We start from the raw sequence: 23,314 nt of genomic DNA on the forward strand, positions 1-23,314 counted from the left end.
TAATTTCGACTGTCGGGGAGAAAAATGGCAAAATAAAGATCGTCTCCAGCATTCTGCCATAAAACTGTTGTTTGTTATCAATGTGTTGAATAAAACAATTTTTCTGCTCTATCAGTGCGGAATATCTCCTGATTTTAGCCCACTCCGCCTACGGCCTCATCAGCTAAGCATCAGGTGCGCGATTTCGCATGATTTTTTTTTTTGAATTGTAGTAAAGTGCACAGACCAGTTCATTCTCTCAAGCCTTTTTCACTACTACAATTTCGCGTGCTTCACGAGTTAATTAAAACCAGAAGCTCCTTCATATTGAGTATTATCCCACTAACAATCGATTAAAATACACAATGAATTAACAATGATTCTAAACATTTATTTCCGTAAAGGCAAGATTTTTGAGCTTAACCACAATCGTTACTGAACTCATGCTAAAACTAAACCTTACACACACTTTTGATATTTCGATATGTACAGTCAACCACAATAACGCCTTGTTTGAAAAAACACATCGCACGCAACAATCGATGAGAGTTTGACCTTCTTTTCTTAATAAAAGGTAAATGTTTTAAGACCACCCAGCAAAGGAAATGCTTTGAGAAAGACAGCTCTGTCCTGTTGTGGGCAGAAAACAAACAAACAAACGCCTACATCTCGATAGCGCGCGGGCGAGATATAATAACTTAGCGGAGAGCAGAGGCCACTTCCTTTGTCTATACTAATTGCTGAACATGTAAGCTAACATACTAAGATGGAAATGAAATTTTACGGAAATCACACTTTTTCTTGTGTTTCGGACGTAACAATATAATTTTGAACACCTTACATAATTAGAGTACAAACAGCTTGTCTTTTTCTTGATCAATCTTCGACGCCGGTGCGTGAAGATGAAAATTGTTGGCGGAAACTATCGGTCTCGAGCAGGCGCAGACATTTTCTCTACCAGGGAAGAAATAAAGAAACTATTTGTAGTCTTCACAGAGTTTAAAATACTGATCTCATACCATGCCCCGTCCTCGTACCAGCCGCAGGGGTGAATATAGCGTGAGTAAAGTTCGGATTTTTAAATCGGACCATTTACACGTTGCATCACGATCTATGAATGCAAGCGCCAAGCGGTGGGAAGAATAGACCTTAATCCACTTGACTTCTCCATATCTAGCTTGCTTCGTTGCATATCGTATTCAGATCAGAAAAGATTATTTCAAGGAACCAAACTAAATCCACGAGATCTGTCTGTAGCGGTTTAATTTGACCCTATACATTTTTTTTGTGGTCTACTTGATTTTCTAAGAATTGTATCGGAAAATGACTGAGTTTTCTATACGTCTTAGCCATTCTCTACGTTTTCAAACCAACACATGGAGTCTTTGCTTGATTCAGTTTTAAAGCTCAAAGTTCGGAATGCAGCTAATTTAGAGGAGCTCTATTCTATTCACTAGGGTGATGACAAAGCCATAAAAAGTCTATTCTTCCTAACAACTTTGACGCGTTATATAAATATACTTAACGACAGAAACCGAGTGTTCATATCCTGCTGGATGCCGACGGCACGCACATAGAGACCTTTTATTTACAGATAAATTTCCTGAATACTTTTGTTTTGCAAGCCAGCTGTTATGTAACTTTGGCTTTTTCGCACTCTTTTAACCAGTTACAGATCATGGAGACCTTTTCTGGATCCTGCTCCTCCTCGTCTTCATCAAAAACTTGATTCACGTCTTCTATCTCCTCTAAATTTTCGTCAAACGGCGACCGCGCGCGTTCAGACTCGTCCACCGCCTTTTCCCGTCTGATGACTGCGGATTTTGTGCGGTTTCGAAAAGGGGAACCGTTTATGTCACTTAATCCATTTGTAAGGGCAGAACACGTTTTAATCACAGGTAGAGAATTCGTCTTTCGAAGAATCTTTCCATTTGCCAGGTTTAGCGTAACGAACGCCTTTCTCGCCCCAGACTCGAGAAGTAGTTGGCTGTCACAATCGATTGGGCGGGAAAAGCCCCCATTGGAAACGTTTCCGCTAAACGCAGTTTTAACTTCTCCAGACGACTTTCTAAAGAAATCCTCCGAATGACTCGGCGGTTTTTGTAATGGAGGCAAAGACGTTGCTGAAAGCATTTTAGGTAGCGTCTGACCCCCTTTCTGTGCTTCCAAGACTTCGAGAAAATGCTCTGAAGGTCTTCTCACGCGGAAGCTTTGCGCGGAGTTTTCCCGAATATCGCAATTTGCCGGTGGCGTGAATGGCGGTGTGAGGCATCTTTCGGACAGACTTGTTTCGTACTTCAAGCTTGAAACGCTCCTCGATGAAGCAGATGACAAGCGTTCTCTTTTGCCTAAAGCGTTCGTGATTTCCTTATCGCCATCCGCTTGTTCAATAGCGTGAGCTTCAAAGTTCAAAATCGTGGGAGGTGATATCTTACGTCGCAATGGAAGTAAGCTATTCTCTGAGTTGTACATTGGGGTTTCCCTCATTTTAAACCAGTGTTGAAGAATCGGGACGATTTCCTCGCGTTTAGATATTCCAGTCACCGGCCGGTAAGGCACATCACCTGATAACGAAAGAAAAATGTAGCTTGTTCAATTGTTGTCACCTTAAACCAAGACAAAAAGCGACACAGCACGACCTTTAAAGACCCACTGTGTACCGTATCGATTACATCTCAAGTAAACTACATTCCCACATATAAACACATACAGTGACATTGACTTATGTTATATAATTCTTATTTCCCGTTCATATCACGTGGACTTAAGCGTATAAAATGCACCAAACTACAACTCGGTTTCGACCCCTCATCCTTCTGAAGAAAGTGTTCACTGTCTTAGGTCCTTGCTTTCGAAGAAAAGAGGTTTATACGGGTTTCAAAATCTGCTTGCGTGATTTCCCGCAGCTTGTGGGGCGATGCTTGATTAAACAAGTTTGTCTCAGAGCAAAATAAATCAGATAAATTTCTTCAATCCATCAATCCACCGTTTGTTCTCAAGAGCTTCATGAGATGACTCCACCTACCGGTAGATTTTTTAACTCGTTAATTTACAAAATTCAATTAAGCAAAGGACAGGGTAAATTCTCTTATAAACACTCTCGGCTTTAGGAGCCTTTCTATGGTGATTTGTCGCTTGAAGTATTTTTTTAAGGCATCAAGACAATGATCTGTTTAATCGAGCAGTAGGACTTGTGTATTTTAAGGGGTCATGATCTTACAACAAAACTGCGGATACAAGCACAACGAACCGGGTTAGCTTTGCAGATGAATCAATTAGAGATAAATACAGCACACGTTCGCCCGAAAAACTGAATAGAATAGTTGTTCACCTTAATCTGAGAGTGAGAATTTAAAGAATTAACTTAAGTAGCTATTGATGACCTACATGACAAAGTAAGCAGCTCAGTCTTCGGGTGCAAACTATTTAACTGATGGCGTGATGCTGTGATTGCATTTCTCGAAAAAAGATTTTTTAAGTAAATAGCAGTTAGCCCTCACGAATTAGAGAGCAAAGGGCAATACACTCAAAGCTTGTCGATCAAAGTAGTAATACCACGTGAATGAATGTATACGATTCACATGTTTTGCACATGCAAACACTCGATCCCGATCAAAGTGTGAAAGTTACGACCTACTGGAATTATGGGGTGATTTAATTAGCATACACATATTTCGCGCCTTTTTTCTTGTCCTGTGTAAATGTTAAGCCCGTAAAACCTTACGTGCTTTTATTTTCTAGCAAAAAAAATGTAGTTAGGCTTATACATGGTGAAACACTTCGCTGAAAGCTGTTGGATCTGTATATACTTTTTACCCGACAAGGTTTTTTCAATCAACTGTAATATCTTATATCCGAAGTACAAAGACTCTTTTGTTATTGTTTTACTGCAGTTACCATGGTGATTGTGAGCAAAAGGAGTAAGTATGTGATTTGGCAATGAACAACTCTGATGTTTCCTGTTCTGAAATTTAGTTTTGCCACTTAATTTTTTTTAGGAGCTTTTCATAGTGGAGTTAAATTAGCACCTGGTGGATTTCAATTGCTTTTTTATGACAGAAATCAAAGACTGAAGTGGGCGTGGACATTACGACGTAAGCACGTTTCATTATTGTTTTTGTAAATGAAGGTCTTTTTCCTGCGCTAATTAACAATAAAAATTTACTTTCATTGAGCTGCATGCAAAACTCATCAATGGCGACAAATGTTTTGTTAGTTAATCTTTTGTCCAACGTATTTGCGATAGTGAAACAACCTGGAACAAAAGCATGTCCCCAGGCAGTGGAATTATGTTTTACTGAGTGAAATCAGTTCAAGCATAAAGAAGAAAACGGAGTGTCCAAGGCGAGGCAGAGGGTTTTCAGCATGATTTGCTCTGTTGCTTTTCACTTTTACTAAGTTTTGGTGCATGTATGATCCAGGGCTTGAACTCAAAGGGCAATTTTCCAGTCCAAATAAAGATTTCACCGGCCGCAAGTTCTGGTATTGCCGATTATCTTGACCAGTCACGTTCGCTTCGTGATAAATGACAAAATAAGTACAATTCCACATTTTTCGGATCATTTTAAAGAAATGCAGATGTCGTTCATTACCCAAGAAAAGAAGTACTTTTGTGCGATTCCTAGCGCTAAGAACTTCAAAAGTTTAACTTAAACTCGCCTTCAAATGTTTAACTTAAGCCTGAGGCTTATTCCGACCGCGGAAGAGTTGAATACTAACTCATCTGGGAAAAATTATTTTTACCAAGTACTACGAAAACATCTTTAAAAAAACTAATCTTTTTATGGTCCTTATTTACTCTAAATATTTTACTGGGAAGATTCAAATCATTTCTATTGTTTAGCCAAAGGAAAAAAAAAACGAAGATGAGATTACGTAAATTATGCAAATACTTGCAAACATTTCATCTAATTACGCCATGTTCCCTTTTTTACGATACGTTCATTTGACAGAAAAGTTCTATTTAACTTTTCGATGAAATTACGAATTTTTTAGTAAAAGAATTTTAAGTAAAAGCAAACTTTTTCTGAAAGGCAAAAACAACCTACTAAACGAAACGAAAACCTTGAATGACTACATATTCGCCTTTCCAAAGACTCGGTCCCGTAAAATATTCATTTGGCAAAATTTGTCGCTTAGTTCAGGCCCGGCACCCTGAACGGTTCATCTCGATGGATGGCCCCCAGTAATTAGGATTTAGTCAAAAAGAGTTAGGATTAAGCTGATTTTCTCAGTTCCGCGGTAAAAAAGAAAACTACGTCCTTTCGTATTGAAGGGGCGAACATGGCGGTTAAAAATGCGAAAAAGGCCTGCTAGCATAGTGATTCGGGAAAAAATTCTGCTTTAGCTTAACTTTTCATCTAAAGTATTAGCTTATACATCGAACACAGGAGACAACATTTCAAGTATTTTGTTCAAATACCTCGTTCAGTTTGTTTGAGTTTGTTTTCCGGATTCCTTATTCATCTCAATCCAATTTCTTCGGCTTTCTTCTTCTTAAAACGAATTGAAATCTAAAAGCGCCGACCGACATCGAGTCGCGAAACAGCAGAAGCAAGTCTTCTTCTCCTAACGCTTCACAGCCAAATTGCGCCGGAATCGAAGGAGCAAAGCCGTCATACCTTCTCGCACAAACTTGACCGGAGGACAGGTTCTAAAAGCTTTGCAGGTGGAAAAATCTAGACCCTTAACTCATTATTTGTTTATATTAAACAATCTAGAGTTTGGCCGTTCTGGTTTTCTTTATAAGTAAGCAGCGTTTTCCACTAGTTTCTAAAGAGTTGTACTAATTTATATTCGGACCAGCCAGAAACGAGGCCGCGCTACTATACCGAGCAAAAACTTGTTTTCATCGGTCACCATCACGGCAAAAATAACTTCAGTCAATCAATTTTATTTTAGTTAAGTTGTGCTCTTAATTTACGAGGCAATAGCGCAAGCAGCAGATCACGAAAAGTAGAAGAAAACGGAAACCATTATACCTTAGTGTAGCTTGGAGGTTATAGGTCATAAACAGATTAAGTAACTATTGTCATCGTTCTCACTTTGTTTACTGATAATGGCCGAGAGGACGGTGGAATAAGCTAGAAACAAGAGAGGATCCTCTCTTGGCTAGAAACTAAGAACTTTTAGGGCGAGATCGGAAATCCTATTGCAGGAAACGAGATCTTTCAAGAACAGACAACTGAGCAAATAACGGAAACCCTTGTATCTCACATCCAAGGAAAGATTTCTGACTTCCATAAGATGGTGAGATGGGACACGTATCATGGACAGAATCGTGATTGAACAAGTCAGCTATGCTGAGTCCTGAGTGCAGCATCAACGTATTCTTCTGTACGCGAGGACTGATTCAATTATTCCATTGCAACATTTAAGGTTCTTTAGATTTGGGTTGATGCTAATGTCGCGTTTGTTTGGCAAACGCAAGTTCATTGAAAGAAAAATACAATTTGTGGCCATTGGTGAGTTGTACCGATGCATGAATTCAGGTGAAGGTTAATCCCGGCTATTGTGCTTTAAGCCGAACAAGAACTGAGCCCTCTAATATTTTAAATTAATCGGATCAGATTTCTGAGAAGGAAACAGCGATCTGAAACCTCTAATATAATTGATTAGCTTGCAAAATTATCTAGCTTGATGAGCTTACTGTATGTGTCGATACACTGATGAAAATAGCCCGATTCAATGTATTTAGTATGTACTGTTTGGCACAGAAATACTAATAACTGCCGATCTAAAAACTTGAAAAGGATTGCCATGACATTAACGATCATCAGTTTCTCGACCTCATTTCTTTACTCCGACACTGAGAACAAAAACAAGCCATTTAGAGTGAACTTGTTGTTCTAAATACTTTGAATTAACTCCTCCATTTCGTGATCAGTGAAGTTCTCTGTGGTTTATATGTCAGGAAACGACAGGAAACGCGCGCACGCCAAATACAGCCTGACCTTTGCTCGCGCCCACATCTCAAGCCTCGACTGAGAAAGATAAATTTTGCAAAAGTGCGTACAAACATCACGAGCGAGTACATCCGGCCTACTAATTTTATATATGGATAGTCACACCTCAAAATTTCGATTTTTTTAAAAAAGCCGATAACTATGTTGCACGGCACAACAACAGAGTTACAGTAACTTCCTCTGTTCACAAGGGCTTCCATTTTAAGAATGGTCGCAGCAATTCAGTAAGGATTTTATCCAAAGACTCACACGATCGACTCAACCACATTGCACAGCATATTAAATGGTGCACAAGCAATTACATAGTCACACCTACTTAGTCATCTCAGTTTTTTAAAAGAGCCAAAAATCGTAAACAACATGGCAACACGACATGATCCCGCGGTGTAGCCCACACGAGAAAACGAAATTGCCTTACCTTTCCTTCGCTCACCCTCCCGTGTCTCTTCCCAAGTTGTCTCAAGAACTCTCAAACAAGACATCTCAGACTAACAGCGAATGATGCGAAGCACTACCAGTTAATTAGCATTTCACGGGCGACTGGAAATATTTGTGTATCAACTTCGCGTGGGTTTCAACCAACATGTATTAAAGTACACAGCCTCTTCCGCATACCGCGCCGTAAGAAAAACAAAGCTTGAGGCTAAAAACATCCCTTTTGGCTGAAACGAGGATCGTTCTGTAATTATCACCATAGTATCTAGACCGTCTTGGCAACTCGAATAAACAAAAAAGACCAACAAACAAACAGAGAGACAAGTACACAAGCCACGAAAAGGCTCGATGCTAGGTCTTCCGCAAAACCGCAAAATTCTTTTGCTTAATTGATTACATGAATGTATAATGTACAACATCCGGCGATGTCGTTTGATAAGCTCTTCACAGGCATAACAGTTGTAGTACTGTACTTTCAAGACTTCACATTTGAGATCCTAATCAAAAAAGGATAATAGACTTGCCAAGTTTTTGAGTATTCGGCTTCATCGAAGTGCCACCTCGAATTATTGACGCTTGGACGCTTCAGTCAGGCTGGATAAACACCCCGCGGGCGTGATTTAGAACTTTTAAACTTTTAACTTTTAGCATTTTACCCCTTCTGTCGGGATGAAATTTGCAAATGTTCTCGTTCAACTGGTAGATGGTTATCTCACATTTTATTTCTTTCTCATAAATCCCAGTTTTCCCTTACGAAACAAGCATGCGTGCGAGAACAGACTCCGGCCAAATAAGCTTCTTCAAACGCGCCATTAATGACGGTGTGCATGCGCAACAAGCGCAAGCTGGACAACTCTAGGCTGCTTCATTGGCGCCTTGATCACAGTTTCACCACTCACTTTCTTTTTAATCTAATCGGGACTCTTACGATTGCGTTTCTAATGCATGAAGACGGATGAAAGATGAAATCAGAGATGAAATATAGTGGCATCCGTCAACAGAGATACCAATATTGCGTCATGCAAGAGTGCTGAAAGCATCTTAAAATTTTAAGTAAACCATTTATCGTGTAGGGTCACGTGACGAGTAAGGTGACGTCCGTCACTAGTTGATACGCCAGTTCCAGAACTAACAATGTCCGTTGTTCAGTAATTTCAAGTTTAGCAGCCCTTTCCTGTCGCCACTTTCTGTAGTTTACTATACCACATTTGAGTATCAGCACTGCCAAAAAATTAAAAAGTCATTTTTTTGTCTTGTTACGCTACACAATAAAAAATGAAGGTACATGTACAGTTTTCTTCTGCTGAAGCGATCCTTCAGGCTTTAAATCGGGTATCTAGGTTTACAGCATGTAAAGTATATATGTGTACGAAAGTCCTCAATGTTTTTCGTACCGAAAGTCCAGTCACTTTGGAGGTTGGTACCTTAGGGAAGTCGCTTACATTCGAAACTTTACCGTATCCACTTGTTTCGAACCTGAACGTCTTTTCCGGATGCGAAGAATACTCGAATAGTAGCAGGAAAAGGAAAAAAATTTATTTTTTGTATTACTTGCACAGCGTTATACAGCGTTTTCAGTAGGTTTTCAAGTAGAAGTTGGACCTGTCAAAGTAGACGTTGCAGGCACGGAGTCATTGCAGACACGTAGTGTCTGCGCAAGGCCCAGAGGGCGTTGCTTTCTAGGGGGGTCTGGGGGCATGCCCCCCCAGAAAATTTTGACGTGTTATACTCTCTGGGATGCATTTTCCTGCATTGTGAAGCACTAAACGGTCAGTTCGAGTCTTGTTGAAAACATGGCAATTTTTCACTTTATTGGTTATAAAAAAGCTATTACAGGCTTAAACAGAAAGCAAAACCAAAGGGCCTCAGTACGTCACCCTTCAGAATGTTCATGTGGCTGTTGCCTCCACTTGAGAAGACTTTGACTAACGTTTGTCAGTCTCACAAAACACATCATCAGTGCTGAAGATAACAATCAATGACTAACGTAGTTGTTATCAGCCTAAACAATAATTTCCTGTATATTTAAAACAACTTTACGCGCAAACTTTACGCAAACTATACGCAAACGTTACACGAAGTTCGCCATGTGCTTATAATGAGTACTGCATGAAGTATTGGCTGAAAGAAACCGCTGCCTAGCAACTGAGCCATTCTACGTTTGATCGTCGTTCATTCTAGTCAGTTTATGTGATTGTTTCTGCGCAATGTGAGCCAGGCTTGTTTGTTTATTGCTTTATTAACTCATTGGTAAACTAGTAAGTTATTTATCAATCACTTTATTTATTTTGGGAATTTATCAGAGTGAAAAATAGGCGTCGCAAATAGAAAAGTTGCCGTCGCATGCGACGGCCGACGGCTTATTTTGAAAACACTGGTTATAGCGTTAAATGCGTGTAGTCAAACCAGCAGGGTATAAAAAATATACAATGATTTGCAGTTCTGTACTCTGAAATATCCGTTTTCCGCAGGTTTGAAGTAGCCACGCGATTAAATTGTCGGTGATGCAGCTTTTGTTTGTTGCATCGCATGTTATATGTGTCTGATGGAGTTTATACGATGAACTTGTGGCTCACTTATGCCTAATTAAGGACAGTGCGTCAGTCCTTTTCTTACTGCGCATACGTTCTGCGCATCTCGAGACGGTCTGAGAACTCCAATCTCGTTCCCAGACGCCCACGTGTCTTTTGGTCAGCGCCAAGTCTGACCAAAAGACACGTGGGCTCTGGGAACGAGATTGGAGAAACTCGGGTTTCGTAATGGTGAAAATAAAGTTAGGGGTAACCACGCATTTTTCAGAGATATATGATTAAGCTTTAATTTGGGAAAAAGTTCCATACATTGTTTTGTATTTTAACGCTTTTTAGAATTATTGTTGCTTATCTCTGAAAAAAAGCGTTATTACCCCCAGTTTTCTTTTAGGATCTAATAGCCCTTGCAAAATACTTCTATGTTAGCAGGCACCGTCCTTGATTGGGGACACTGTTAACGTAAAAAATACGAAATAGAAAACTGAAAAATAAATGAACACGCAATATCTGAGAAAACAGAAATCTTGCTTCATGTGAACCAGATAAAGACTTCCGGAGGGATTGAAATCATGAATTCCTTTATGAACTCTAACAACCTGGAGTCACGTTTCCCTACTGACGACATCCGTGCCGCTGTGCACGCTTAAAGCCGTGTGGTTAATGTAGCCTTTCGATCTAGCAGACGGTTAAATGCAGGTGTATCAGCACACCAAAACAAGATTGAATGTTGAATGTGCAAAAATAAGCAGCATTAAGATCTGCTGCTGCTGGTCAACACAACACTATGTGGCTTGTACGAATTTTAGATGTCTCTGGAACCACAGACGTTCTTTGGCTCGTGACGACGAGCCGAAGAATGTCTGCGTAGGAGGCTAGAGTCAAGTTCGAGTCAAGCTCAAATAATTATTTTGTCCCACATTTTACCAGTCTTGCTGGTGGTGATTATAGTTAAGCAGTTCCGTTTGACTTCAGGTTAAAAGCCATCTAATGGTAATTACTTCTCCAGCTGACTAGTTGCTGTCCAACTTTCGGCCGAAAACTGATTGCAAACTGAGGTGTGAGCTGGCAACGTTTCGAAATTGAAATAGCTCATAACCTTCTCCTCGCCATCTATTACAAGTTGGAAGGATTGTATATTTACTAACACGTTACTGAGGCATAAGAGGCCGGATTTTTGAAGCAGATAATAATAGCAGGGTTAGCATCTTTATATGAATTAATGATTATATGAAGTCAGTTATAGTGCGAATCTTGTTGCGGGCAGAGTCACAGCACCCAATCGGAACCGTAGTGTACTACAACATAACAGCACGTTAAAAAATGTTATGTGCTTTTGTCTACGTGCTTTCATGGAAAACGTTTTTCAGTAATGCTTTTGACATCTGCTCGAGGAATGTTTCTAAAAATACCGACTCGGGCTAGGTAAGGATTTCTGCTGAAAAGCTGCGCGCGCGACTCGGGAAATAGTATAGTGATTCAAAGCGGATGGGCCTACACGGCCTGTTGACTGTTCATCATCTTCTTGGAAAACAAGAATTACAAACTATGAAAACATTTCAAAATTAAAGTTAGCAGAAACAAAAACAAAAAAAAAACTACATCAGTGATCTTGAATTTGAACTTAACTTTGTGACTCGAACTTCCCTTGGACTCATTAGTCTTGCCATGAGAAAACTAAAGCCAGTCTGCAGATGAAGAGCCGGTTTCCACATTGCCGGTTCTGAACTATGCATTTGCCTAACAAATAACATAGTGGCCCTTTAAGTCGAGAGAGTGTAATAGTTAAAGGCGCTATTAAAGGCAAGCCTTAAGCAGCTTTACAAAGAAAAGATGTTTTTGGATGAAATTAAACTAAAAATCCGCTTTCAAAATATCTGGGAACATAGAAAAGATGAGAGAATTACATGAGGTATAAAGAAATATCCAGTAAATGATGTCTACAAACATTTTAGACTCACCAAAATGGCTCACTGTTCGAGAGAAGCCGGGATGATGAGAAATGCGGACACTTCTGCCACTCACATGTTACACGTGACAAAAGAATTCATTTTTTGTGCGGTTTGCCAGCTATGCTCAAGTTAAATGAAGTGTCATTCAAATATGTAGATGCTCGAGAAAGACAAAAAGATGTTTTCCTTTATCGTGACAGTTTACAACCAATATCAATGATGACACAGTCAAAATTTATTTGAAAGTTTATTGTATAGACCATTTTAATTAATTACAAACAGGACCACATTCTGGGAAGGTTTCAGTACATGACATTCCTTTATAAACGCTCGCTTGAGTTGATTGACTGAAGTAAATTTTATCACATCTCTGAGAACTTTTATGGCCAAGCAATTAACAGAATGGAAAGTTATTCTGTACGTGCAAAGGAACAGAAATAACAGCGATTAGGTAAACAAACAAACCGGTACCGCAGACAAAAAGCCGACGAAAAATATGTTGTAGAGAATTCATTTAACGTTTTAAATTTTACGACTGTGCGCGGGGCCTTGAATGCCAAGTTCAACTTGACTAAGAAAGAAAAAAACAAACGATATCATTTTCAGTATTTTCATGGCTTTCCAAAGTTTCGAAAAAGCTGTAAAACGTATAAATCATTGTATGCTCAGCGCTACTGCATAATCGCGAGTTTTAAAAAATGGTTGCATCCAAACTTTTTGTAAAGTAAAAAGGCAGGTACCAGATAATGGCACTGCCTGATAACTTTTATCTAAATTGTCTCACTTTAGGATTTTATCAACAGACCCAAAAATGATAGCCATCTTGCACAACAAAACAAACAGTGTTACGGGAATGTACTAGTCAGTGACTTTGATTTGAATTTTTACGCACAAGCACCGTTTATCAAAGGCTTAAGTGTTATCTTAGATTGTTAAAATAAAATCTGTTGTTTCAACGGACGTGACCCTGCCATTTTATCCTTCTTGTTGTAGTCAAGAATTTAAAACTGTTTAATTGGATACTACTACTACTACTAGCATTTGCACATTAATTAGCCCGAATGAAAAGAACAATAGAAATTGATCGGCTATAACGTTTTAATAGCCTCCGGGATTATATGACGTCTGTAAAGATCTTTGAAAAAACCGGCGGAATGCAAACTCATTCACGTACGATTGTAAAGTTACACTTAGGTGCACAAAAATATTAATATGGATGAGAAATTTCTTCAGATGGGACTCTTGTATTGAATGTAGGAGAATTGCTGTTTTAAAAGTACACAACGAGAGTAGTAAAATGACTTACCCACTAAACTAGCGTGCGTGCTGTTAGGAAACATCTCAGTGGATCAGTTGCCGAGTTACTGTTTGGTTATTTTAACAGCTGGAGTTCTTTTTGTTTTTCCTTTTTTTTTAGTCTCGTCACCTTGAACTTATCAGTTTTCTTACAGAATTGCCCTGTCACTGTCATTTAATCACTTTACAGGGCACAAGAGTTTATATCATTCTTGGCAGTATGCGATTATTTTTTGTTTTGGCTTGGTTGTGGTGTCAATGGAGCGATTAACAATGACAAAGTCCATTCGATAGAGTTCCGGTTGTCTTTAAGGTGATATTAAAAAAAAAGAAAGAATTTAAACACTGCAACATGTTTTCTTTACAGATTTTTTTGTTTCGTTGTTTTTCTTTTGTTGTTATGTAATTTTCGGCTGCCGCTAGACGTCAGCTATTTTTCGACGGCTTTTGATCGAAGGGAACTGTTATCTTCTCTATTGTCTAAACACATTTCGTTCAGTACACAGTAAAAATCGTTGGCCATCTTTAAGGCTAACACAGTTTCATCCCTAATGCACTTAGCTGACTTGCTTAGAGTCAAGCAAAAAGAATTAAACACAAGGCATTGAAAACTGAGCGCGAACTGTCCCAAATTTCATGTAAACGTGGAGGGTGGTGAAAGGGTGACCCGAATTGGCATGTAACCGGCTGTACTCTTGTCTACCCCCTCCCTTGGGGAAACTAGAATCTGGCTTCTGCTCATGTGTCACGTGATTTGTCATTGCATCTGATTTGTCCAACAGCCTGAATTCATTGCATTTTTCTCCCTTCAAGCGGCGGTGCTGTTTAACTCTTTATGGGAGTTTAAGAATGTTATCACGGAATGGCTCCTATCCGAGATTGATAGTTTCAATTCTGTTCTATTTGGAGAACAGTTCTTTCTGATGACGTTGGGATTTTTGATGCGGTTTCTGTGTCCACCTAAAGGAAACTTGAGTTTGTTTCGCAGTCAGAAGGCAACGAAACCTAGAACCTAAAATCTCCGCTCTTTTTTGGCTTAAAATATTCGCAAAATTCAAACTTACGGACATCCGTCCAAGACAAAACGTGCGAAGAAGAACGTACACTTACTTGAATGCAAGTTCAGGACAGTGAGACATAAGTTGAAGTATGTACTTAAAAGCTTATTAGATTTCCTGGTGGAAATTTGAGTACAACAGTCCTAACCCTAACCCTTCAAACCACTTAAAAACGCCTCCCACGGATTCAAAGCACCACACTTGAACAATTCATTCCTTAGTCGCAAAAACGGGGTACCTTGCCGTTTTTGGTCGTATTGGAACAGCTTTTTGATAAAGCCAGTAAGCGCAGCTCTAGTTCCCGATACAAATTCGTCAATATACGGAAGTCGACCTTCCCAGCTGACTCATCAAAATCGTCTTATCTAGCGTCTTTTGGTATAAGTGCTGATTAATCATCAGAAGTTTTGAATGAAAACACAATATATCCTTTGGGTTTTTGGATTTGATTTCACTCATATACCCCAAAGTTGCTTGTCTCTGATTTCACTCAACATGGGTCAGAAAGTCCATGAAAAATTGAAAAATGTAATCGAGTGTTGTTTTCATCTTATAGATACCTATCTTGAACCTATGACCATGCACCAACCAACAAATTCTTGCCGAAAATTGAGAGTATTTTTAAATGAAGTCTTCCGTCAACGCTTTTCATATAAAATTTATTTCAAATTTTCGAACTGTCCCCCACCGGTCGTACGCTTGAGCACATAAAAGGCATTGAATGTAAGAAAATGCCGATAATGTTACGTTTAAGTTAAGTTATTAAGATTATCAAGTTACTTGTTACTCACCTCCCCTGATCAGTGTGTTTCCCTGTTGTTCATTTATACTAATTTGGACAGGCATCTCGACCAGCTGGAGTCGGATCTCTGGATCAGTTTAATAACTGTAAAAGTAAATTTCAGTTAGTCACAACAGGTCTCGCACACAAAAATGACATTAACGGGGGAGTGAGATGATTAGTTTTTTCGCTCTTGTACTAAGCGGGGACAAGATGGTTTAATTTTAGTCGGTTCGCCTCTAACCTGCGAACAGGCTTCCTGGGCGTACTCAGACGACGAAAGCTCTCGGCGCTTCCGCCGTTTGAGCGCGTCCGGGAAGCCTGTCCCCTTCTAATTCGCCTTCAAATCGTTCACACATCCCGAGAAGCCCGGTTGAAGTGAATTAACTTGGAAAATGGAAAACAAGACACCTCCAGAGGTTACAGTTCAACCCACTGAGCAACAGCCATGTTTCAACTGGATTTAACTACCCAACGGTTAGAAAATAATTTACAGCGCTAGCAAACCGTTAATCAGCACTACCTAATAGCCTTACATGGACGAATGCTAACACTTTAAGATTTCCTATACAGACTTATTAGGGTAATAATCACCTTGTACAGCCTAAAGGCCGGGCAGCGATGAGAAGACTACGGTAGGTGGAGCTGATTAATTTTTCGTTCAAGGATCATGTTGTAATATACAGACTATGAACTAAAAATTATATAACGGAAACTGAATAAGAAATATTTGACCCGAGACACGTCCACGTGAGCTGCACATCATGAGCTCGCCTGCGATGGAAATACATATTTTTTATTACATCACAAACTGCGCAATCGCAATTAACACCTTATTCTCTTAAATCTGTTGTAAAGGCTTGTGACTGCAAACAGAATTTGGACAATGGATAAAATCCTAAAGAGTGACCATTGCAATAAAAGTTATAGGCAGTGCATTCCTGAGGTATACACAACAAGCCTCCTTATCTTTCTGCGGATGGGATTTTTAAAAGTGTGACATTCCGAGGCCTGTTTGGAGCTGAACCAACTGAAAAAGTATTTATTGAAGACATAAAAACTCCTAAATTTGTACTGCAACCTACTGAACAACGGCCAGTGTGAATTTTACTTTAGAACCAATGCACCTTGCATTGTGTAACACTAGGGTCACATAGCAGCACCATTGTGAACATACCGTCTCTAAGGCGTCTCTAAGGTGGATTCGGCGATAAAATGTCACCAAGAGAGGATGATGTCATGCAAAGACTAAAAATTTAGAATCAACTTAAAAGGCAGAACAGACAGCGCGAAACTGCAAGCTCGCTGATAATTTTCCGCGTAAATACTTAAGATTTTATTCAATGCATGACTGTACAAAATCAAAACTATTATATAACTCAAGAAATGGTATGATCGCAAGCTCAGCCACGTGCCGCTCTTCAATTTTCATAATCCGCAAGACGCGCGTGCATTTCACGTGCGATGAATATGTGAAGTCATACCCAGAAACACAGGCAAGAGCGTGGCAATAGAAACTAAACTGCCTCTCGCCGGTCGACCTCGATCGTTGCAACCCTCTTTGTGCGAATCCAAACTGGCTGTGAAACAGGAAAAAAATTATAACTAATTCTTCCCCGACCCTTTCATAAAAGACGTCCTCTTGGCAGTCAGTAAATTCTAAAAGCATTTTATTCTTCTTATTTTTGTAAAGCAAATAAGTATTAAAAACGAAATATCAATCATATCATGAGAGACACCCGGCTTGCATTTGATGCATCTTTAAATTCTCAGTTCTTATATTGCAACAAATCTTTGCTGAACCTGTAGGGAGAAATGGTATTTCGACCTTGTGCGCTGAGTCTTAAAGACACCAATAGCATTCTTACTCCAACGTTAAAAAGAAGTGCTTTTCAGTTGCTGTGCGAGTGAACGTCATACTTTAACTATGCGGGCTACGTTCGTTCATTTCAGTTCAAAATCACAACATGTTTCCCTCTGATGCGCAAATAGTTTCCCACCAAAAGGTTAAGCCTTTTGGATGTGGGAGCTCTTCGCGCTGAGAAACGCGTGGAGTTAATTATAATTGTGGGGATTTAATCTTATACAGCGTTATGTCGAGCAGCTTGAAGTAAAAGATTTCCTAACAAATTATAGTTATTGATCAAGCAAATGCAAAATTCCTAGGGAGTGCCTTTTGTCGGCTCAGAGTCCTATTTCATGGTTGAAGAACTAACCCTACGGAGAAAACTAATAAGACGGTGTACTTTTAATTAACAATGAGATAAACGAACGCATGGGTGAATTAATAGGTTCGTTAATGGAAACTATTCTTTTTCGATTTTTTTTATTAGTCTGAAGCTCCTTGATTGCCGGGGTCGCATCAGTGAAACTCGAGCACCCAGACAAAAGGGTCTGTTCGAGGTCTTTCTTTCGATTGACACTCGCATCGATCTTTTTTCACAACTATTCCGTTAAATAAAGCACTGAGAAGCTATTATTACGAAACAGACGCGTGAATTTGCACGAGACCCCATTTCTGATCATTACTGGGCTCAGCGGATTTAAGAGTCTGTCCATGAGAGGACCAGGCAGATGTAACACAATGCTATCACCCCGATTTCTTTCAAACTTTCACAGACTTTTAGGCCCATCAAGCTATTTAAAAATCCAAAGTGATTTAAACTCTCCCTGACTTTTCTCCGTGGTATCAGCTCAATTTCCATGGATAAACCCAAATATTTCCCTCAAAAAAGCAATGAAAAGAGATCACCTCTTATAGTTACAGAATGCATTGGATTTTAATCTCACTTCATCATAAGACTGTTGAAACATTTCGCAATCTTTAACGTAACGCTTGATCAATTGGCTACTATCGATCAAGAGCTGTCAATTATTAACCATGTTACGTAACAAATTAACATATCGTTGGCTTGAATTGTGTAAAATAATTTTTTCCCGTTGCTTCGTACCGTCTCAATTTATGCAGGTTTACTTACTCTCAGTCCCCTACAAGTTTTCTAACTTCGCTTCCCTTCAAGTATACGTCACGGCGTTATGGCTAAACTAGTAATCATTCTGGTGTTTAGGCTGCACCGTTTGAGAACTGACGATTTGTAGCATACAAATCCATGGTCCCTCTTTTGGACAAGGATTCATCAGATCTGAGAGATCCAAAAATGGATCATTGGAACGATTCCGTTCGAGAAAAGGATCAGAAATTAATAACGATGACAGCGGTTTTCACTTTGAATGGTGCGTGCATTTCCCTCGTATTTGGAGCTGCCATAAAATTTGTAGAAAGTAGTCGTTAAAATTAGCGTTGTTCCTGCCAGTATCGATTGAAATTTATCAAGAAATGGACGAAATTTCAACTAAGTACAAACAGTTGAAGTGGCTTGTACATACCGATATAAACGTTCGCTTTTACCACGAAATTGACATTTCAAAAATTGACTCTGAACGAGCCACCGTGATTGCTTCAAATTGTAAACATTGTTCGGTAATTATAGCTGAGCGTGATTGTTGTTATTTTTAATTTCAAATTTATTTGTTTTCCCACTGGGTTTCCGCTGAAGCGTGCGACTGAATTTCAAGCCTCGCTGTCATAGTAACTGATCCTATACGTACTAAATTCCCGTTCCTTTGGTGCACCATGATCCGAGTTATCTTGGATCAAAACTGATCCTTATCCGAATCACCCCAAAGGAACGCACCCTCAGTAGTTATATTAATTAAATAACGATATATGCCTTCCCCAAAAAGGGACAAGGGAGTTCTGTAGTAACTGAAGAAGACCAATGATCTAAAATTCTACTTAGTATTAAACTGAAAAGACGTGCTCTTTCGGCTCGCGCGGCTCAATTGTATTAGTCTTAAACCGTATAGGTTAGACAATGCAGCCTATAGCCTAAAGGCCCATTTAAACAGTTTCGATGTTTGGTTCAAAACTTTGTTGAACCAAGTGTTGGGAGCGTTTGAACAGGTCGTCCAACATCATCCGTTTTTTTGTTTGCAAAATATATTAAAATATATCAGTTTAAATACTACACTGTACTGGATTTTAAAATGTGACTATGAGAGGTGCCTCTTTTCATTTCTTTCTTTCTTTTTTTCTTTTATTTTTTTTTTGGGGGGGGGGGGAGGGGTGCCGGGTGGTATATTTAAGTTTATCCCCGGGATTTGAGTTAGGGGATTCTAATACCCCAGGGAAAAGTCAGGAGCCCAAACCACTTTGGTTTTTAAAATAACTTGATGAACCTAAAGATCTCTGAAAGTTTCAAAGAAATTGGTGAGAAACTTCGACAACGTAGTCTAATTTTACACAGGTCATGACATGGAGTGTGATAAAATAACTTAGGATAATAAGATATTTGTAAAATATAACATGTTTCAGTAATAACACAGTCGCACTGTCTGATAAGTCTTTTGTCTTCTCATCCCCATCCAAATTATGGTCAATGGGGTGACGCGGTGGATTAAAGATTAAAGACAATTGTTTCATGTCGTTCTATGAAGGTTTTCTTTTCTGGTTTTATACATAACAGTTAACAGAGAAGAAAAGTGAAAGAGTGGCACGACATACATGTAAGCTATCATAGTAAAACGAAATCCTTGACTCGGGTTTATCCCTGGGATTTGAGTTGAGGGATTCTAATGCCTCAAGGAAAAGTCAGGAGCCCAAACCACTTCGGTTTTTAAAATAACTTGATGAACCTAAAAGTCTCTGAAAGTTTCAAAGAAATCGGTGAGATAGCATCTATTACGCCTGCAGGTACTCTCATGGGTAGACTACTCTTAAGCTCTTTACTGATCGTAATGATGTCCGGTAAATAACAGATATTGGACACTGAATCGTTGCATGATTAGACATGAATTACTGGCCGAACAACTTCCTTGGTGACCGTGAGTACAAGGAAAAAATAAAGAAGGATATATTCCTCTAATGAGTGGTATGCGCTAGTTTCTTACACATCGGGCTTACCACAGACATGTGCCTTGTTAATGAAAAATAGATATATATTTCGACAACGTAGTCTAATTTTACACAGGTCATGACATGGAGTGTGATAAGATATTTGTAAAATATAATTTCAGTATTAACACAGTGGCACTGTCTGATAAATCTTTTGTCTTCTCATCCACATCCAAATTATGGGCAATGGGGTGACGCGGTTAATTACAATTGTCTTATGTCGTTCTATGAAGGTTTTCTTTTTTGGTTTCATACATCACAGTTAACAGGGAAGAAAAGTGAAAGCAATTACGAAACGTTTGGATGCAGGGGACCACACGACGCAAAATAAACTGTTTTCTTTTCTGGTTTCATACATTACAGTTAAAAGGGAAGAAAAGTGAAAGAGTGGCACGACATACATGTAAGCTATCATAGTAAAACCAAACCCTTGACTCGGGTTTATCCCTGGGATTTGAGTTGGGGGATTCTAATGCCCGCCAGGGAAAAGTCAGAAGCGCAAACTACTTTGGTTTTTAAAATAACGTGATGAATCTAAAAATCTCTGAAAGATTCAAATAACTCGGTGAGATAGCATCTATCAAGCCTGCCGGTACTCTCATAGACAGACTCGTAAGCTCTTTAGTGATCGTAATGATGTCCGGTAATTAAGAGATATTAGACACTGAATTGTTGCATGAATAGAAATTACTGGCTGAACAACTTCCTTGGTGACCGTGAGTACGCAGAAAAAATGAAGAATAATTTATTCATCTAATGAATGGTATGTGCTAGCTTCTTACACATCGGACTTACCACGGACATGTGCCTTGTTAATGAAAAATAGATATATATATATTTCGACAACGTAGTCTAATTTTACACAGGTCATGACATGGAGTGTGATAAGATATTTGTCAAATATAATTTCAGTATTAACACAGTGGCACTGTCTGATAAGTCTTTTGTCTTCTCATCCACATCCAAATTATGGGCAATGGGGTGACGTGGTTAATTACAACTGTTTTATGTCGTTCTATGAAGGTTTTCTTTACTGGTTTCATACATTACAGTTAACAGGGAAGAAAAGTGAAAGCAATTACGAACCTTTGGATGCAGGGGACCACACGACGCAAAATAAACTGTTTTCTTTTCTGGTTTTATACATTACAGTTAACAGGGAAGAAAAGTGAAAGAGTGGCACGACATGCATGTAAGCTATCACAGTAAAACCAAATCCTTGACTCAGGTTTATCCCTGGGATTTGAGTTGGGGGATTTTAATGCCCCAGGGAAAAGTCAGGAGCCCAAACCACTTTGGTTTTTAAAATAACTTGATGAACCTAAAAATCTCTGAAAGATTCAAATAACTCGGTGAGATAGCATGTATCACGCCTACAGGTACTCTCATAGACAGACTCTTAAGCTCTTTACTGATCGTAATGATGTCCGGTAATTAAGAGATATTAGACACTAAATTGTTGCTTGATTAGAAATTACTGGCTGAACAACTTCCTTGGTGACCGTAAGTACGCGGAAAAAATGAAGAAGAATATATTCATTTAATGAATGGTATGCGCTAGCTTCTTATACACCGGACTTAGCATAGAAGGAAAAAAATTCCTTTAAAAACATGTATATATTTCGACAACGCAGTCTAATTTTACTGATGATATATAAGAGAAGCAGAGACCGATACAACGTAGAATTACGTTTTGAGGTTACTATATTTCGGCTGGCCAAACCAGCCTTCTTCAGGTACAATGAGAAGTTGCATTGGGACATACGCTCATATAACAAATATTTGCGCAGTAGCGGAACTACGTAAAACTAAAGTGGTTGACAAATGAAATAATAATAACAAAAAATAAAAAAATAATAAATAAATAGTAAATATCTTAGCAATAAATTTCTTCGCGAATATTCTAATTTTACACAGGTCACGACATGGAGTGTGATAAGATAACTTTATTTGTAAAATATAATTTCAGTATTAACACAGTGGCACTGTCTGATAAGTCTTTTGTCTTCTCATCCACACCCAAATTATGGTCAATGGGGTGACGCGGTTCACTGTTATAACTGTTTTTATGTTTTTCTATGAAGGTTTTGTTTTTCTGGTTTCATACATTACAGTTTAACAGGGAAGAAAAGTGAAAGCAATTACGAAACGTTTGGATGCAGGAGACCACACGACGCAAAATAAACTGTTCTGAATACGTTCCGTTGCCGGATCTCTTGTAGTAGAAATGCACATGCCAGACGTCACTTTACGTGTAAATAATGAAAGAGTGGTACGACATGTAAACTATAATAGTAAAACTAAAACCTTGGCTCAAATCATCTTAATCATTCAGATACCTCTAGCCCGACAGGTCCCCAAATAAAGACCGAGTCAATAATTCCCATAATCAACTAAAGAATACTTGAATACTCATAGATACTCGAGTTTCTTAGTTAGAGCCTAACACACAAACACCTGTTTCAGTTACACTTCCCACTTTTTATAAGCGCAGGGCTTTCAGCAGTACTTTCCTACTAGCACGGTTTTCAGTAACAGACTGTGACTATCTTGTACTGAAACTCGCACATGCGTAGTTTTAGTTTCTGGTTGCTAAGGTAGATAGCGGGGGTATATTCGTTCAAGAAGTAGTTGAACAAGATGGCCGCCATAATGTGCTTAAGTCCCGAACTTAATCGTCCTTTGTACACGAATGAGCTAAGAATGCGCCATAAGATGTCGATGATATACGGTGATTTAGTTCGAGACTGCAAAGATACTGAGTTACGCATGAATATAAAAACTTACAGTGGATCGGCATCTTCGTTGTATCGATCTTGTTTAGAACCAGACCTACCAATAACCAGAAGATATCTTCTTCTTTGTCCTTTCGATATCACAGTCACAGGGTTACAACGATAAAACGAAACGGGAACTAAGTGGAGAAATAACGCGGAAAATGAATGACCAGTTCACTGAGGTTTTCCCTTGACACTGAGCAGGCAAAATAACGCAATTTCTATTATTTGCTGAACGGAAGTACTTAGAATCGACCTTTATGCAAGACTGCGGCTATAAGATGTCGTTGATCGCGGTGGCGGATTCGAACTGCGAATACATTGATAAAAATATGAATGAAACCTATGGTGGAGCGACGTATTCCTTGAATCATGTTTTTTTTTAGAATCTGTCTAACTTATGACGCCATTTCTATTATTTACTGAACGGAAGCCTCACTGGCGTTTCAATTTCATCAGGCAAGAGGGCACCAGGCTTACTTCACCGGCTAATTTCTTTCTTTCTTTTTTGTTTTATTTCGTCGCTAGATTTTGAAATGAGGCCGGCTGAGCCTGGATGAAACGTCCTGCGTCATTTCTTGGTGATTTG

The 23,314-nt window shown here is 39.0% G+C and overlaps 1 protein-coding gene and 1 long non-coding RNA gene across 7 annotated transcripts; one reads left to right on the forward strand and one right to left on the reverse strand.

Moving 5' to 3' along the window:
* Positions 1–349: 349 nt before the first annotated feature.
* Positions 350–22,973, reverse strand: LOC146485126 (uncharacterized). Of its 6 annotated transcripts, none has more exons than XM_085104085.1 (3): positions 22,736–22,973; positions 15,005–15,099; positions 350–2,543 (listed from the first exon to the last, which is right to left on the reverse strand). In XM_085104085.1, the coding sequence occupies exons 2-3, from the start codon at positions 15,057–15,059 to the stop codon at positions 1,612–1,614; spliced, it is 987 nt and encodes a 328-aa protein (XP_084960211.1). In that variant the 5' UTR covers positions 15,060–15,099; positions 22,736–22,973; the 3' UTR covers positions 350–1,611. The 6 variants fall into 6 exon arrangements, with proteins under 6 accessions (XP_084960211.1, XP_084960210.1, XP_084960214.1 ...); XM_085104084.1 differs by lacking the exon at positions 22,736–22,973 and adding an exon at positions 15,589–15,650; XM_085104088.1 differs by lacking the exons at positions 15,005–15,099; positions 22,736–22,973 and adding an exon at positions 13,166–13,290.
* Positions 2,550–4,846, forward strand: LOC146485127 (uncharacterized). The gene is made up of 2 exons (XR_014863505.1): positions 2,550–4,377; positions 4,457–4,846. It is a non-coding gene; the product is annotated as an uncharacterized LOC146485127 (long non-coding RNA).
* Positions 22,974–23,314: the final 341 nt, after the last annotated feature.

Source organism: Pavona decussata, unplaced genomic scaffold (assembly GCF_977016875.1).
Source record: "Pavona decussata unplaced genomic scaffold, jaPavDecu1.1 SCAFFOLD_28, whole genome shotgun sequence".
Lineage (NCBI taxonomy): Eukaryota > Metazoa > Cnidaria > Anthozoa > Scleractinia > Agariciidae > Pavona > Pavona decussata.

Coding starts and splice junctions, on each gene's coding strand:
- LOC146485126 (XM_085104083.1), bottom strand. CDS start 7,426: ATGTCTTGTTTGAGAGTTCTTGAGACAACTTGGGAAGAGACACGGGAG. Junction 2,544..7,362: donor GGAGGGTGAGCGAAGGAAAG/GTAAGGCAATTT, acceptor TTTCGTTATCAG/GTGATGTGCCTTACCGGCCG.